This window comes from Crinia signifera, chromosome 2, assembly GCF_055691185.1.
Source record: "Crinia signifera chromosome 2, ASM5569118v1, whole genome shotgun sequence".
NCBI lineage: Eukaryota > Metazoa > Chordata > Amphibia > Anura > Myobatrachidae > Crinia > Crinia signifera.
Genome location: NC_139218.1, coordinates 184,009,534 through 184,026,553, shown reverse-complemented (window position 1 = coordinate 184,026,553; position 17,020 = coordinate 184,009,534). Strand labels below are relative to the sequence as shown.

Sequence of the window (17,020 nt, the reverse complement as noted above, 5' to 3'; positions counted from 1 at the left end):
ATGCAGTGCCACCTAAGCTGCAGCCTGACTGACAGACTGTCATTTAGGGTCGTGAGGAAGTTTTCCAGAAAACAAGGGTATGTCATCCTGATTTTCTGCGAGTGCGGAGAACAGGGTCTGCTTCTTCTGACGCAGCTTTTATGGTCCTAGCTCAGAGACAACATCGGACATTCTGAATAACCTGAGGGTTACTCAGATGTTCCATATTTTTGCAGATGATCTGAGCCTGCATCCTTGGATCCTATAGATCTTTCGGATCACACCTCCCTGGGATCGCATATGATAAATCATGTGCAAAAGGGTCGCATATAATGTTTCATATGTGATCCTGCCACCCAGGAAGCTGCCGAGTGGTTTAAGGGGGATCGTATGTGACTTCTCCCCTCAGGAAAGTCGCATAGTGTATGGGGGCTTTACACACAGATGCTACATCCAAAAACATACCTGCTGTATGCACCTCTCTGAATTAGGCCCTGTGTTGCATCTTACTTCAATACACTTGGAATACTAATAAACTGTTTCAATATCAATCGCGTTTCATCAAGCTAAACGGCGTCTTTGCTACAGAATGGCATGTTATATTTCATGTTATATTTATTGGTAGACAAATCTTGTAGTGTGCACTTGGCCTAATGTGGATTGGCTACTCCACAGTTGCGGGAATTGACTCCTCAGTGTCAGATTTCCCTTGTGAATTGATAGGCTGTATGGATTTCACTGGACATTGTGCCACCATATGACTTGTACTTTGGCAGAAGTGGCATTTCTTGGGCTGAGGAGGTAAACTGCATTCCTTAGCATGGTGATCCAGCCCTCCACAATTATAGCACCTATATGGAAAAGGGGATACAATTAGTACTTATATATCTCAAAGCAAAATCATTTAGAACAAATAAAATGTTATGGTGAAAAGTCAAGCTTGTTGTAAATTAATAAAAATATGGTTATAAATAATATAATGTTTTAATTACTCCTCAATCTCTGCAGTTTTGTTATAGATTATTCCTCTAATCTAAAGGGCCCGTGAGATTTTGTCAGATTTGACCCAATTCAGGGGGATTGGGTGAATTTTTCTGACAAAATCTTATGTGCCTGATGTGTTGGACCCAATGCACAATCGCGTGCCATTGGGTATAACCAAAAGATTGATCCTCCTGCAAATAGGATAAATCTCGAGTCAGTCAGGTCCAACTTGTTGGACAATAAGTTGGACAAGTGTAAGGGGGCCGGCCTTATTCAGCACTAGATGCACAGCGTTGGCAATGCTGATGTGCATGTGTGATTCATACCAAGCATGCATCCTGATGGTCTTGCGCATTGGTCGCAATACCAATTTGAACGCAGGTTGATTGACAGAGTGAACATCTGTGGTAGGTAGTAAGGCATAACTCTCATGAATAAAGTGTTTAGAAACTATAAACCCAAAGTTGCAAGTAGTTCCATAGATGGAACCAATGTACAAAGTTCAAGTGTTAAATAAGTTTTGTATTTGGTCTATGAGGCTGCTAATAGGCCTATAGAAACTCTAATGTAGGTGTTATACATTGAGAAACTTACATGTTTTTAGAACCATGCTGCTTAATATTTAGCAATCTCAGAAAACTTTTCGTCTGATTGTGGAAACCTATGCCTTAGATGGCATCAATTCCCAGAGCCCCTTCTTATGGGAAGGCATGATTGGTTATGAAAAGGGATCCAATTCAATCCCTCTGCGTCTCATACTGTACTTATTGTGTAATTTGGGGACATTGAAACTCTGCAAACAATGGGCCTGATTCAGACAGGCTCGCTAGGCAGCGTACATTCTCTGCCTAGCAAGCGGGAGAGCTCCGTCCACTTACAAACCCAGGAAAATGGACAAAAACATTCATTCAAATAGTTTAAATCAAACAGATTCAACTACAGTACCTTGTCAGAGTGACAGTTTTTGTCCGTTTCTAGGTTTGAAGAGCAAATGACTGAATTACAAATTACATTTTCTTCCACCAAGTACAAGATTATTATTCAATTAAAACAGCTAGTTGGATGGCTGGATGAAAGTTGGTCTAGTGTATGGTCAGCACAAGGATCTCAGGGGCAGATTTATTAATCCCGAAGTGATAAAATGGCTGGTGATAACACACCAGTTGGGTTTGAAAAAAGACAGAAGCTGATTGGCTGGTGCATTATCTTGGCCACTTGATCATTTCTCCCGGTTTAATAAATCTGCCCCTGAATGACTGTATCCTGTCCAACCAGGCTACATATATAACAATGATCTCATGCTCGAAAGGCATGATCGTGCGTGGGCAGCTTTAAGCTGCAATAGGAGCAATTTATATATATTTCAGAAAAAAAATACTACTACATTGTATAGAAAGCAACATTGCCATGGTGTATATGGCGTGCAGGCAAAGTATGCATTGGCCCAGTTCAGCCATAATCATAGGGCAGTGTAGAAATTATTAATGCTATTATTCCCTACAAGGGTAGCATGATGGATAAAAAGGTACAAACATATGGATTGTCAGTCAGTAATGTTGGATATATTAACTTATTATGCCTAGCAGGTACTAAAGCATATAAAAAATGAAAAATAGTGGTACCAGCCAGATTCTAGTTTTATTTTTCTGTTGCATCCTAGAAAATTATAAAATCTGGTTGATATGAGCAACACTACCAATTTTCAGTTTTACAAGCCTTAATGAATCCACCAATAAGACAGAGTTACACCTAATACAACCCTATCCATTTCTATAATATGCACTACAGTTTTCAAACAAACTAATCTTAATGAAATGAACAAACTCCAGATGTACTCAACATAATTGGAAAACATAGGCAATGCGCTCATATGGTTCCTGTTCTTACCTGTCTCCCTTTGGCTTCCTTTTCTGCTGCCCTTTTACTTTAGGTCTCCTCTCACTTCCTATGCAGGGGGCTCCCCCTGGTCCTGTCACTCTTGTGGATTCCAAGCCCTTTGAAGACTTTTTAAAAGTGAATTCCACAGACTCCCCTTCCTTCAAGCTGCGGAAACCTTCCATGTGCAATTTGCTCTGTGAGAGGGAGAATAAAAAGGCTTGGTTAGAGAGTGGGAATAGAAGTCTATGAAAATGTTAAAAAATGCTGGATTACTTTATGAAACACTGAATGTAACATAGTAACAGTTTAGGTCAAAAGAAGCCTTACGTCCATCAATTTCAACCATTTACAGGTCCTCTTAGATGGTGTTGTCTAGATGTTAAATCCCTTTTGAATTTTTTACTTTTATTTCACTTTGGTGTAAATAACATTTATCAGTTGTACCCAGTGTTCCCTCTAAGCTGTGCGCACGTGCGCGCGCACACACCTTGACGAGCGTGCGCACAGACATTACAACTGAGCGCACAAAGCAGCAATGGTCCCTTTTTGCAGTTGTGGACTCAATTAATGTGTGTTTCACCCATTAACTACATTGTGTACTGTATTTTGAATGTTTAAATGATTAATATAATTTTGAAGTAAAGTTAACACAAATGCTGAACATAATTTTCCAGTTATATATGTGACGCACAAAAATGTAAATTTCATTCCAAAGTTGCACAGCCAAAATTTTTAGCCGCACACAGCCTTCGTAAAATTAGAGGGAACATTGGTTGTACCCCTGGATGTTTTTCTCCAATAATGCCTGTCCAACCTTAATTTAAATGTATTTATTGTGTCTGCCCACACAACTTCTTCAGGAGGAGAGTTCAATACTTTTACTGTCCTGACTGTAAAAAATACTTTCCTTTGGAGGGTATGCAATCTTCTTTCCTCTAGCCTGAGTGTATGCCCATGTGTCCTAGTCTCCGACCAAGTACTGTAAATAGGGTGTCTGACAGGGTGTACTATTTATTTATTAACAGTTTCTTATATAGCGCACACATATTCTGCAGAGTTTTACAGAGAATATTTGAACATTCACATCAGTCCCTGCCCCAGTGGAGTTTACAATCTATGGGCCAGATGTATCAAACTTCAAAAGTTATAACATGGAGAGTGATAATCAGCTCCTGTCTGTCATTTTTCAAACCTAGCCTGTGACATGGCAGGTAGGAGCTGATTGGCTGGTTATTTATCACTCTCCATTTTATCACTTTTGAAGCTTGATATATCTAGCCCTTAGTTATTAATTAATATATTTTTAATATGAACTGATAGTTTATCTCATATACACATAATATGCAATGACACCATTGCCGTACTGTAGGTTTATTTTTATATTTGGTTCTGTAAGCATGGGGAATCCCCTGTTAGGCCTTCATGCTAATAAAAGTGTAAAGGCCATTTCCTTCTCTCCAGGTGGGGGGTGCAGGGTTTCCCAGCTTATGTCACAAAGCGGATACTCTGACTATCCCATTTAAGAACAAAGGGATCTCAGACATGCTATACATTCCATGCATTCCTAACAGAGAAGGGGGAGGGGAAAGAACTATAGAAAGGCAGAAGAGGCTGCTTAATATGCAGGTAGCCATGTGCTCTGTGCATTGTTCAATTACATTGCTGATCTGATTAAACACACTACAGTATATTGATGGGATATCAACTCTAGCTTGTTATTAAATGATTATAAACTGTTTATACACAAGTCAGCATCGTTTAACATTATTAATCCTATAGCTCGCAAACTTTGAGCAGTGTAATTCATGAGTGTCCCAAGGTATAGTACAGATGGAGCAGCTCTAATTGGAGCTGCACCTGCCGCCAGCCTCCGGAAGGGGGTGCGCATGAGATGCTCGCGCTCCCCGTTCCGACAGAGCTCTCCACCGCCTCCCCCCCCGCACTCCCCTCTAACCATGCCCATCTCCCTAAAGCGGAGATGGGCAGGGATTCCGCTCACCGCTGCCAATTGACTGAGACACGCAAGCATGTGAGACGCTTGCATGTCCCCGTCAGATGGAGCGTCTCTCCCCCAGCGATTGCCAGCTTAACAATTTGGTCACACATGTCAGTGGCCACAGTGAGTAAGAGCCGTTGTTCTGCACATGTCGCTTTGTGGAGTGATCACTGCCGGCATCAGTTGAGTTTTTCGTGGGTAGCCAGGAGAGACTAGTAACACCATTTATAAACATATCAGACAACAATCAGATCTTTTTCATGAGGATCATTACTAGACATTGGGCCAGATGCACTAAGCTTCTAAAAGTGATAAAGTGGAGAGTGATAAACAACCAATCACGCCTAACTGTCATTTGTAAACCGAGCTTATAACATGACAGCTAGAGGCTGATCGACTGGTAGTTTATCACTACATATTTTCACTTTTTAAGCTTAGTCATATATTACCTGTTATTTATATAGCACACACACATTCTGCAGTGCTTTACAGACCATTCACATCAGTCCCTGCTCAAGAGGAGCTTTCAATCTATATGTCCTATTCCTACTACATGTACATGCACATGCACACAAATTCACCCTATGGTTCATTTTGTTGGGATCCAATTAACCTACCCATATATTTTTGTATTATGGTTATGCCACATATGCTGCAATACTTGCTCAATTACTTATGAACTGGTTTGATTTTACAGCATCCAATTCCAGCTTTATATTGTAATATAGCTTCTCAATGTATGTCTTTATCACCATTACTCTACAAAACAGTCATATAATATCTACTCAGTTTCATTCAGCCATGTGGATCATTTCTAGGTAAGCCTTAAAGGGGCCTATGCACAGGGCAAATTCAGGGCATTTTCTAAGCGTTCTCACTAGATTACTTCGAAAATGCCCCTACATCGCCCGGCGGTTAATAAATCTAGGTAATCACTGGTCAGGTCAAGTGTTCTCACCGGATTATATCTCTGCTAATACTGAGCTGAGAGCCTAGTGTTTGCAGAGATATAAGCAATTTTAAGATGAACTCTCACATATTGATCTAACCCTGTATTAATTAACTTTGGCCAAATAGCATTTTTAAAAGCAAAAATAAAAAACAACAACACCGTGAATAAATGTGTTTTTAGGAGTCCACCAGCACAGGGTAAATATCTATAGTTGCAGCTCTGTCTGCTCAGCAACCATGAGCCAACTGGTACAGTTTGCTTTTGTGAGCACCAAACTAGCTATTCTATAGTTACACTTATGCCTATGAACACTCTGTCTAATATTACCCATTATTTTTTATTACTGTAAAGCACAATGGAATATATATAAATAAATGTTAAAAAATAAATGCATTTTGCCTGCTTCTGTTTATAAGCGGAACCAGTTTACTAGTTTACGCTATGCAGAATGGCTAAGTCCAAATCAGCAACTTCCCCATTTCATAATACTAAGACAGAGGGAAAATGCATGATACAATGATGCGATAAACAAATTATTAATGTACTTATTGGACTGAGATAATGTTTTCTTTTTACACTATTACCCATAAGTGAAAGGTTCTTTTTAGATTTGATATTTTGTAATATAAATTTAAATTTCTGGCCAAAATGATGCTAAGCACCTCAACTTTACTGTTGTATTTTCATTTACTTTGAATGTACTGTAATGTTATATTGCATAGTTTATTATAATTATTCTTATTAACAATGTTTAGTATTTACAGTGTGCACCTGCATTTTCTCTATTTTCTCTTTATCCTCATTTACATATAATTGTCAATATTTAAAGGCAGCATGGCCAGTATAATGGTTGGCATTATTCAAAGGTCATCGGTTGGCTCCCAACAAAATGATGAATGTTTTTGCATTTACATCTGGTAGGGAATATAGAATGTAGCCTCCACTGGGGCAGAGACTAATGTAAATAGCCAAACATTCTCTAAATAAATGCTAAAACTAAATAAAGGGTAATGCTGCTGCTACTACTACACTAATACAGATCCAAAGGAAAGGAACTAATTTTACATGAATTTATAATGTGTTTTTTGTGGGGATTTTCTAAATTACCTTATGTAGATATTTTACTTAAAAATAGCTCTGCTGAGTCTTAAGATCTAATTGGTATGAATCTTCCCATTGTGGCTGCTGTCCAAATGTAGGATGCTAGTATCAGATTGCAATGTAAAACATTAAGCACTGTACCCACTGTATCCTACTTAAGGGTCTGGTGAACACAATGTCATTTGGATGTTATCTCTTTGTTTCTGCAGGATGTCTTATCTCAGTGCATGTCCTGTGTGTATACAGGAGATATTGGGATAGGAAATATGTTGCTCTTTAGTAGGAGGTTAGGTGGCTGGATCTGGCAAGGACAAAATGATGGGATCTTTTGATGTTGGCACTGTTAGTGGCTGCAATGAGGAAATTAGACATTCAGGACAATAAAGTAAGATATTACCAGTATCCCACCCACACACTTCCAAAATCTCTTGGGAATGCATAGGTCAAGCAAAGGTTAGGAAGACTCCTTACATGAGATTCAGCCCTAAAGATTAATTCCAAGCCCTTCAGGTGGTCTCATCACAGGAAAGATATGTAAATACACACAACTGATAACAGCAGATAAGAGCTACAGTTGTTTTAAATAAATTTTGTTTTATACAGATAATCATCAGGGGTGTCACAACTAAATCACAATACATGGTGGTTGCTATTATAGCAGATTTGTCATTGTTTTGTATCCATATATGTAACTCAAAGCTATCTCACTTGTCACCCTGCAATATAAATGTTTCTGAAAATACAGATGCAATAGTCCCAGCAGCTGCATCTTATAAATACAAATACCTACCTGTCTTCAATTGCTTACAGCAGCAGTTTTCAATAGACCCAATATCACATATTGTGTTGTGTTTAAATGGATAAAACTAGTTTATTCATTACTCCACACCAGTGAATTATTCTTTTTCATTATTGTTTTATTCCACATAATTTTCGCTATCCTGGCTGCGTCCTAAAATGATTGCAAGGCTTTCCAGCATATAGTGCTACCATTTTTATAATGTTAAACAAGACAGATTGTCCAGCATAAGGTGTATATTTAATTAATATATTTTATATATTTTACACCATAACCATACATGGGTGCAAGATACCCGTGAGAACAAATACATAAAGGCTATATATTGTGATTGTGTGTTCTATAACCTGGCTCAGTCTCAGTTATTAATAGGATCAGGTTTTGACTTTTAAATTGCTGTGATTAGATGATTAGGATGACAGATATTGAGGACTGCCTTTGGGGGAAATATGTGGGGGACCACCAGCCTCTATCACAGTCACACAAGTGTACTACCGTATCATACACAATGCATGATGCTATCTTGGTATGATAGTGAGGGAGTTAGGAAAGGAAAGAGTATTTTTTTTTAATTTGTTGGTTAAAACAGTAGTTCCCAAACTGTTTTCAGTCATGGCACCCTGTGCAGGGGCAAACTGTGGCCCTCCAGCTGTTGTGAAACTACACATCCCAGCATGCCTTGCCATAGTTTTAGCATACCCTAATAGCAAAACTGTGGAAAGGCATGATGAGACTTGTAGTTTCAGCTGGATGGCCATAGTTTGGACATGCCTGCTCTAGAGCATCAGAATTTTTTTTATTTTGCGGCAAAAGTTTCTCACTGAGAAAAGTAAAGAAGTAAAATGTTAAGCCACCAGCTCTGGATTTGCCTATTACATAAGATTTAAACAATTTGAATTGGTCCTGGACCACCAAACCAAGGCACCTCTGCACGTGCCCCGAGGCACCCCAGGGTGCTATGGCACACAGTTTGGGAACCACTGGGTTAAAACCTTAAACTTGTTATTGAGAGGGAAGATCTGATCTACACCTCTGCTACACTAGTATGCCCCCCACTGTACAGGGATTCCTGCTTATCAGGTATACCTGCCAGACTCACACTGTTGGATTCAGCATACTACTTCATTTATATTTCCATTTTAAATAGCAACATTATATTACACAGGGCTTTATGGAGAATAGTCATTAACATGGGATACGATCACTTGGTCGACCCTATTTAGGTCGACATCATTGGGTAGAACACTGACGGTCAACAGGGCTTAGGCTGACTCCTGAAATAGGTCAACATGGCTAAGGTTGACAGGATTGAAAGGTCAATACAAGTATTATGCCAACAATGGGACGGTCCACAGTCTAAAAGTCGACATGAGATTTTCCCATTATTTTTGAGCTGATATGTGCCGACAGGCAGTATTTCATGCCCCACCATCCACTACAACATTATGGGAAAATAAAATAGGCCCCGTGCCCGAAGCATGGTGAGTGCAGCGGTACACATTAACGTTGTCCATGTTGACTATGTCGCATTCTAGACAAAAAAAACCTGAAAAACTCATCCAAGTTTTTGACTGTCAACCTTCCCATTGTCAACCTAATGCTTATGTTGACCTTCCAACCCTGTCGACCGTAGCCATGTTGACCTATTTCAGGTATTTCAGATCCTAAGCCCTGTCGACCTTTAGTGTTCGACCCAATGCATATAGACCTAAGTAGGGTTGACCCAATGACCCATACCCATTTATATCTGTCCCAGAACCTGCTCCAGTGGATCTTACAATATATGTATATTCCCTTTCATGTGCACACAAACGCACGCAGACTAGAGGAGAGAAGATTCCATACCCTTAAAAGGAAAGACTTTTTTACAGTTAGGGCAGTAAAGGTATGGAACTCCCTTTCAGAAGAGGTGGACACAATAAATGCATTTAAGATAAGATTTACTGGGAAAAAAAAACATTCAGAAAATCAACCCATAATCACCATAAGCCCAAAGATGAAACAAAGTAAATAAATTCAAATGGGGATATCACATGCAGACCATACAATGTAACAGGTCCTATAATAAGTTTGAACTTGATGTATGTACGTTTTTTTTCAACCTCAACTACTATGTTACTATGTTACACTCAGGTAAATTTTTATAAGCCAACTAATTTACCTGTATGGTTTTGGGAGGAAACCCATGCGAACAAGTGGAAAACATACAAACTCCACACTGAGTGGGAATTCAAGATCTTAATGCTGTAAGGAAGAGAGCTTATCACCAAGCTGACCCTATTTTAACACAGATCTAAGCATTTGGCTCCTGTGCCTTCAGAGGATCCTTGAAATGACTGTCATCTACAGACCAATTCTGACAATAGGAATGCATATCATGTGTGATGCGTTAGCCACCATAGTAAATAGACATCAGGTTAGAAACATAGGTTTCTATTTTTTTAAGACACCTAGACTGGAGAATTATGAAAGAGTGAACTGAGGAACGGATTTATGATTAGCTTCATGGCCCGAATGTGGACCTGATGGCATTATACCCCTTTAACACCAGAAACAAATTCCCGGGTTAAAGATTTTCAACCCTGGAATTTGCTGAAAAACCTGTGTTTTTCTTTGGTGTGAAAGGGTCAACATGGGTCTTAAATCCTGGCACTCCGACCCTGCTCTTGACCAGGGTCAGAGTGCCAGGATTTAAGACCCTGTGAAGTCACATTTTGTAGGCATTAATACTTTTTTCTTCATATGATAAATAGACTTCCCTGTGCCATTAGCTTTATGTAAAGGTTCTGTGGCCAGTATGCTGTTACTGACCTATGATAAGGTTTCTAGAAGTGTCATCTGCATCATTTTTGTACAAGTGATAATATACTGTACCTAGGGGGAAAAAAACACATATATCATATAATTACCTGGTGCACAAATACATCTACAGGTAGCTCCAGATCAACTCCTTCTTTTTTGGTCATGGTGAGGAAGCCAAAGCCCATTCTTACGTTGAACCATTTGCATAGTCCAGATCCTTGAAGGACGTCGGATCCTCCGGGATTGGTAGAATCTTGGGAGTCATCTATAGGCTTGGGGGACCCGTCTGTAAACATTTAAAAAAATCAGCTAAAAATGTTTTTTTTTTTTTTTTTATATCAGAAACTTGAAAAGAAGGATAATGGGTCAAAGAAGAGAACTGGACATCTATGAAGATACGAATCAAATTTGTAACACAACATGGCTAGGCTTTTTGTGCACAATCTAGCCACCTAAAGAATTTACACTGTGGTGTCTCAGTTTATCCATGAAAAAATATACACTGGGAAAATGTTACACTTCTCTTTAAAATACATTACATAATTTACTCGTAAGCACGAAGGCTTCAGTTGTCTCCTTTTATGCAAATGAGAGCAGAGGCTTAGGGGGCTCAGTTTACTAGCACCCTGGTTGTATAGTTTTCTACCACATTGTCTAACAATATGAACTGAAGCATTACAGTGTGGCATAATATGTACCGGGGGCACTATATCATCTAGGTGCAGCATAATGTGAACTGGAGGCACTGTGTGATATGATGTAAACAGGGGCAATGTGTGGCATAATGTGAACACTACTATGGAATTAATTGAAATAGGGCACTACTAGTACTGTATGGGCCATAAAATGACTAGGGCAATACTATGAGGCATAACATTAACTAGACCACTCTAAAACTTCATTAAATCAAACACAGTTGCAGATATGGGTGTCTGTCTTCTTTATGAAGCAGGGGCCCTTCAAAATGTTGCTATGGTATCCACCAAGTTCTGGCTGTTCTCCTGGTTCAGTGTAATTAGAAGTAAGAGATTCTCTCAGCGGTAGTTTACATGGGGTGCTGGACTGGGTCCCAACAGTTGGGATCCCGACAGGCATTTACCCGACGTTGGGATCCCGACTGTCAAAACCCCAACAGCCGGGTTCCCGACGGCCACCTGCTATTTTCCCTTGTGGGGGTCCACGACCCCCATAGAGGGAGAAAAGAAAAGGTGGCTCACATAGCCCACAATGTGGCGAGCACAGCAAGCCCGCAAGGGGCTTTGTTGCGTACACCCGACGTCGGGCTAATGACTGTCGGACCCCTGTACCACACCCGTCTACATGTTCTCATATGATCAGGAATCTCACTGGTGAGGTTTATCTTCATTTTAACTTGCTAATTCTGCTAAAATAAATAGACTTAAACTGGCTGAAAATAAAATAGTACAGCTCATAAATGTTGGGAGAGAGTACCAAACTCTTCCATTACAGCCCAGGATTTAAGCATATCCATGCTTGAGTCAGATGGTTAAATCAAAGTTACCCTAGTACTATTTATGTCACATGTGCTCAGGCATGGGTATCCCTAAAATATGAGCTGTGTTGGCATTTGTGTTAAGTGTTCATGAGGCATATTAAGAGATGATGGGGCCTGAGTACAATGGCCCTTATTCTGATCTGTGCGGAAATTCCCGCATTCTTACGGAGCGGTCCGCACGCCACGGTGTTTTTCCGCATGCGGCCATCGTCCGTAGAAACGCCCACGTGTCCTCCGCATTCGGACGGACTCACTCTTTAAGAACAGGGCGTGTTTACGGACGACATACAAACCATGCGTGTGCGGGAGAAACACTCCGATTCGGCACGGTATTACAGAGTATTACAGAGTATGCTCGGGAATACCGCATCCGACCGGGAGCCAAGCGGTGCTACCGCACGTAAGCGGAGTATTTACGCCAAACAACCCACTATGAAGTATCTTCTGCAAGACATCACATGACCCACTGTCCATCTGTGTGCTATTATATTTTTGTTTTATTATTATTTATTTTGCTGCATTCCTGCCATGTTGTTTATAGTTGTGATGTTTAATTTTATGGTCATTGCATGACAGTGGCATTGAGTGTGACATGAATATAAATAAATGTGTTTACTTTACCCAAAATGTGTGGTTTCATGAGTACATGTCGAATACACATGTGTATTGCTAGTATTAATATTCTGTCATGTCAATTGTTAGCAGTTTTTAAGTGTCTGAGAAGTACAGCATATGTGGCTGATGAGTAAGGTTTCCTTGAAGCAGCAATCGTTTCAATTAAAGCACTGACAAGCGTCCTATTAGTGAGTAATGAGTAAAGGAGTAGATTGTATTGGGTTCAGGTGTTAATGGTTGTAGTCATTAGGCGTACGTTCGCCTACCGCATGAACGAGTGGTGTCCGCAAAGCAATAGTACACTTGTGGACACCGCACATTTCAGCCCTTTTTGCTCGCGTGCATTCGGAGTGGTTTCCGAATGTACGCCCCCCAACATAAGTGTACTCCCCCGTGTCCGCCCATGTTTCCGCCCCGTTTTGCCCACTTTGAAACTACGCCCATGTGTCATTCCGCATGACGCCCATAATACGCCCCTATTTCCCGACTGATTGCGGTGACCAGTTTTGGACGGGCTTTGTCCGAACTGGTACCGAGTCAAGGCGTGGCACATGCGCGTTGCGTTCTCTACGCATGCGCAGACGCCGTAAAGACGCAATCCGTAAGAACGCGGTAAAGTCCGCATCAATCAGAATAAGGGCCCATATCTGTCCGGGCAGCGGCACTCTCCGGAGAAATGGTGCAACTGCCATTTTCCCAGTGATTTTTTTGGTTTTGCGGGAAACTGTCTGAAGAGCCATTTTCCCATTGATTTGTGCTGTTGCTACTGATGATGAAATCTGGAGAGGCAAGTATTATTAAAAGATTGCACCTATCATAGATACACCACTAGTTATCTGGTTTGATAAAATAGGTCTTTCTGTGTTTTGTACCTTATATTTTCTCTAACATAAATTACCTAAAAAATGTATCCAGTGGTATGTACTAAGATTACATTATTGTGTGTAGGCTGATATACAATAGCATACACAGGCCATATAGGAAACTCATACGTGTATACACATGGCTTAGTGAACACAATGTGTGTGATTATAGGTGAGACTTGGCTATTGGCAATAATAACGTCACAGGATCAAAAAAATAGAACATAATATAAAACATAAATTAGGCTAGCAATAGACTATTGCAGTCACCATCATTTAATTGATTATATATATATATATATATATATATATATATATATATTACACTGCAAGGAAAGAAAGATGGAATAGGTGAACATAACTCTGAGAATGTAATTATGGGGGTTATTCTAGTTCACTCTTTCTGTCAAAATTCGTCTTAGATGGACAAAACCATGCACACTGCATTTGGGTGAGTTATTTTGTTTCTGTGCAGGGAAAATACTGGCTGCTTTATTTTTACACTGCAATATGGCTCTGACTTTGAAGTAGAACTACACCCAAATGTAATTCTCTCTGCACGTTACATCTGCCCCACCTGCAGTGCACATGGGGGTTATTCTGGTTCACTCTTTCTGGCAAATTCCTACTTAGATGGACAAAACCATGTGCACTGCAGGGGGGCAGATGTAAAATGTGCAGAGAGAATTAGATTTGGGTGAGTTATTTTGTTTCTGTGCAGGGTAAATACTGGCTGCTTTATTTTTACACTGCAATATAGATCTCACTTTGAAGTAAAACCCCACCCAAATCTAATTCTCTCTGCACAAGTAACATCTGCCCCACCTGCAGTGCACATGGTTTTGTCCATTTGAGAAGGAATTTGCCAGAAGGAGTGAACCAGAATAACCGCCATGGTTTTGTCCATCTAAGAAGGATTTTGTCAGAAAGAGTGAACTAGAGTAACCCCCATAATTACATTCTCAGATTTATGTTCACCTATTCCATCTTTCTTTCCTTGCAGTATAAGTCCTATTCCATTTTCTCTTTGCAGTGTACAGTACTTACAGACTTGTCCTACACTTATCTCACAGCAGAATCTGAACATACTAATACCACACTATCCTAATTGTAACTATTCTAATTGTAGGAGAAAGCTCAGAAACACTGTTGTAAACCACTTTGCCATATTTTATCTCCCATCACTGTATCTGGACTGAATGCTCAGCCTAATAAATTATAACTTCCATGAAACATACAGTTCAACAATTAATTAGGAAATGGACAATTATTGAACATATACACTTATTTAGGAAGTCTCCACAGATAAATAGCAAAGCATCTCTGACTATGAGCAGTGCTTAAAGAAGCCATCAATTCATATATTTGCATTCCACAACTGGTCTTTATTACCACATACTGTACTTACTACTTAACACAACCAATAAATGTATGTACTCCTTATGTAAAGATAACCAATACTAAAAAAATTGCATCTTTTCTTCACTTTAAGTAAAATACTAATACAGCTACTTCTAATAGCAAAGAAGGTTGAACATTGATGTGTGCCTTCAAAAAGGTATGCCCAATTGATATAATATATAAAATTAGTTTTCCTATACTTTGTTTATTAACCACATACTGCAGATGATACAAAAAAGCTGTTTTGCAATAAATAACAACAATGTATTTATATCCTCGGTAAATAGTAACATCCACTCCTGGAAATCAATATAGCAAAGAAAAACAACCTGCAAAGAACACATTGTACTTTTCAGCGTGCATGTATTGACTACAATAAATGTAAAATGAATCAAGACAACTATTATGGCACCTAAACGACGGAAGTCTCTTTGATTCAAATAACTTTTTTCCAAACTAGAAATACATTTAAGAAGTCAGTTTTGATATTATTTATTTTTGGGACCTCTCAAAAAAAAATAAAAAAAAAACCCGGAGATCCCGGCAAAATACTACTGCAGAAGCCAGAGGAAGGAGGAGGGAAGGAATCTCCATCACCCAAAAATCGGGAAATGTCCTCAGACCTGCTCAGTACCCAGTGTCACAGCCCGCACACATAAAGGCACCCATTTCTTCCAACCCTACCTAATGCAGCGAGCTGGTCATCCCCTGTGGTCTCCCGGTTGGAGACAGAAACCATTTTTTAGCCTCTCCTGAAGTAAGGAGAATCGTAAGGTCTCCCCTGCAATCGTGTCCCAGCTGAAGATGCCTGGCCTCCAGTCTTGTGAGATACTTCAGCCTCTCAACCAACCACCCCCCTCCCAAGAAAAAAGATTATACGCACAAAAAGGGGGAACAAGGTTGGCTACATCTTCTCTTAACAATAGCGATGGGGGAGCTGCTGCCTTTGAAAAGATCCAAAATTCTACAAGACAATAGAAGGCCAACAGGCAAAAGCCCTCTGCTGCTCCTCCTCCACCTCACCAACACTGCTTTCAGATTTCAGCAAAATCACCTTTCGGATTATAAATGCCACCCCAACCCTTTCAATCCGATCACCTTCTGCCATGATGAGCCCCAAGGTTAAGTGGTAGTCTTCAATCAGAAGTCAGGATGAGCTCCCATGTAGGTCCATGTGTTTGAATGTTGTCATAATGTCACACTCACATGCGCCGAGTCCAAAAAGAATATTCAGACTGCGCTCTCTCTGGAAATAAATTAACACCCCCCACCCCCCCACCCCCGTGGATTCGGTGCCCAACTGTCCAATCATCAGCAGAGACCACCTGCCAGGGTAGAAATGAATGACTACCACACTTGGACACACTATTAAGACCTCCCCTATGAATCCCACCTCCCTGGACAAATGGAGCTGAAAGATGACCAGCCAGGGGTTTAGCTGACCTGGAGTGATTTCCCAATTCCATCTCCTCTAATTCGGTCCCCTCCCCCAGAGCACAGGAGGACAGAAGGGAGGGGATGTTAGGAACATTTGAAGACTAATTGGCAGTGTACAAATTTTCATGGATGTAATTTGGGTTTTGCGGATCCAACATTCAGCATAATCGCCAAGAATTATAACTACTGTACACCTTTAGGACTATAATTTGGAGGGAACATAGCCACTGAAGATAGATAGATAGATATACAGATAGATAGATATACAGATAGATAGATAGATAGCACCAGTTTAATTAGCCACAGAATGGGATGTTATTTCTGTCTATTTAACTATTTCTTACTCTAGATCCAGTAAGATATTACACAGGAACAAATTGTCTTGCAATGTAGTACTATGGTCTGCTTGCACACAATCTGTATTTGGGTTGGCATTTTGTATACATCTAGGTATTGAATTGATTCAATATTAGTGCATTGATGAGATGACAACAGGACAGAAACCCCCTGATCCCATAGGGTTCCTTGGTTCTTTATTAAGGTTTCTATGTAATCCTTCTGTTTTAAAGGTGATGACTCCCTTCATCCCCCATACAGGAATTTAAATGCCATTTTTGTGTGTCACACCCTTGTATGGGACAAAGGCCTTGTCACAGAATGTGCAGTCACAATTTCCGGTGGTCAGTTCAAACTGGTC

The 17,020-nt window shown here is 40.0% G+C and overlaps 1 protein-coding gene across 1 annotated transcript; it reads right to left on the bottom strand.

Moving 5' to 3' along the window:
* Positions 1-506: 506 nt before the first annotated feature.
* On the bottom strand, positions 507-15,625 carry LIN28A (lin-28 RNA binding posttranscriptional regulator A). The gene is made up of 4 exons (XM_083171121.1): positions 15,601-15,625; positions 10,599-10,783; positions 2,851-3,035; positions 507-830 (listed from the first exon to the last, which is right to left on the bottom strand). Exons 1-4 carry the CDS (start codon positions 15,623-15,625, stop codon positions 644-646), a joined length of 582 nt encoding a protein of 193 aa, XP_083027247.1. The 3' UTR covers positions 507-643.
* Between the last annotated feature and the right edge of the window lie 1,395 nt (positions 15,626-17,020).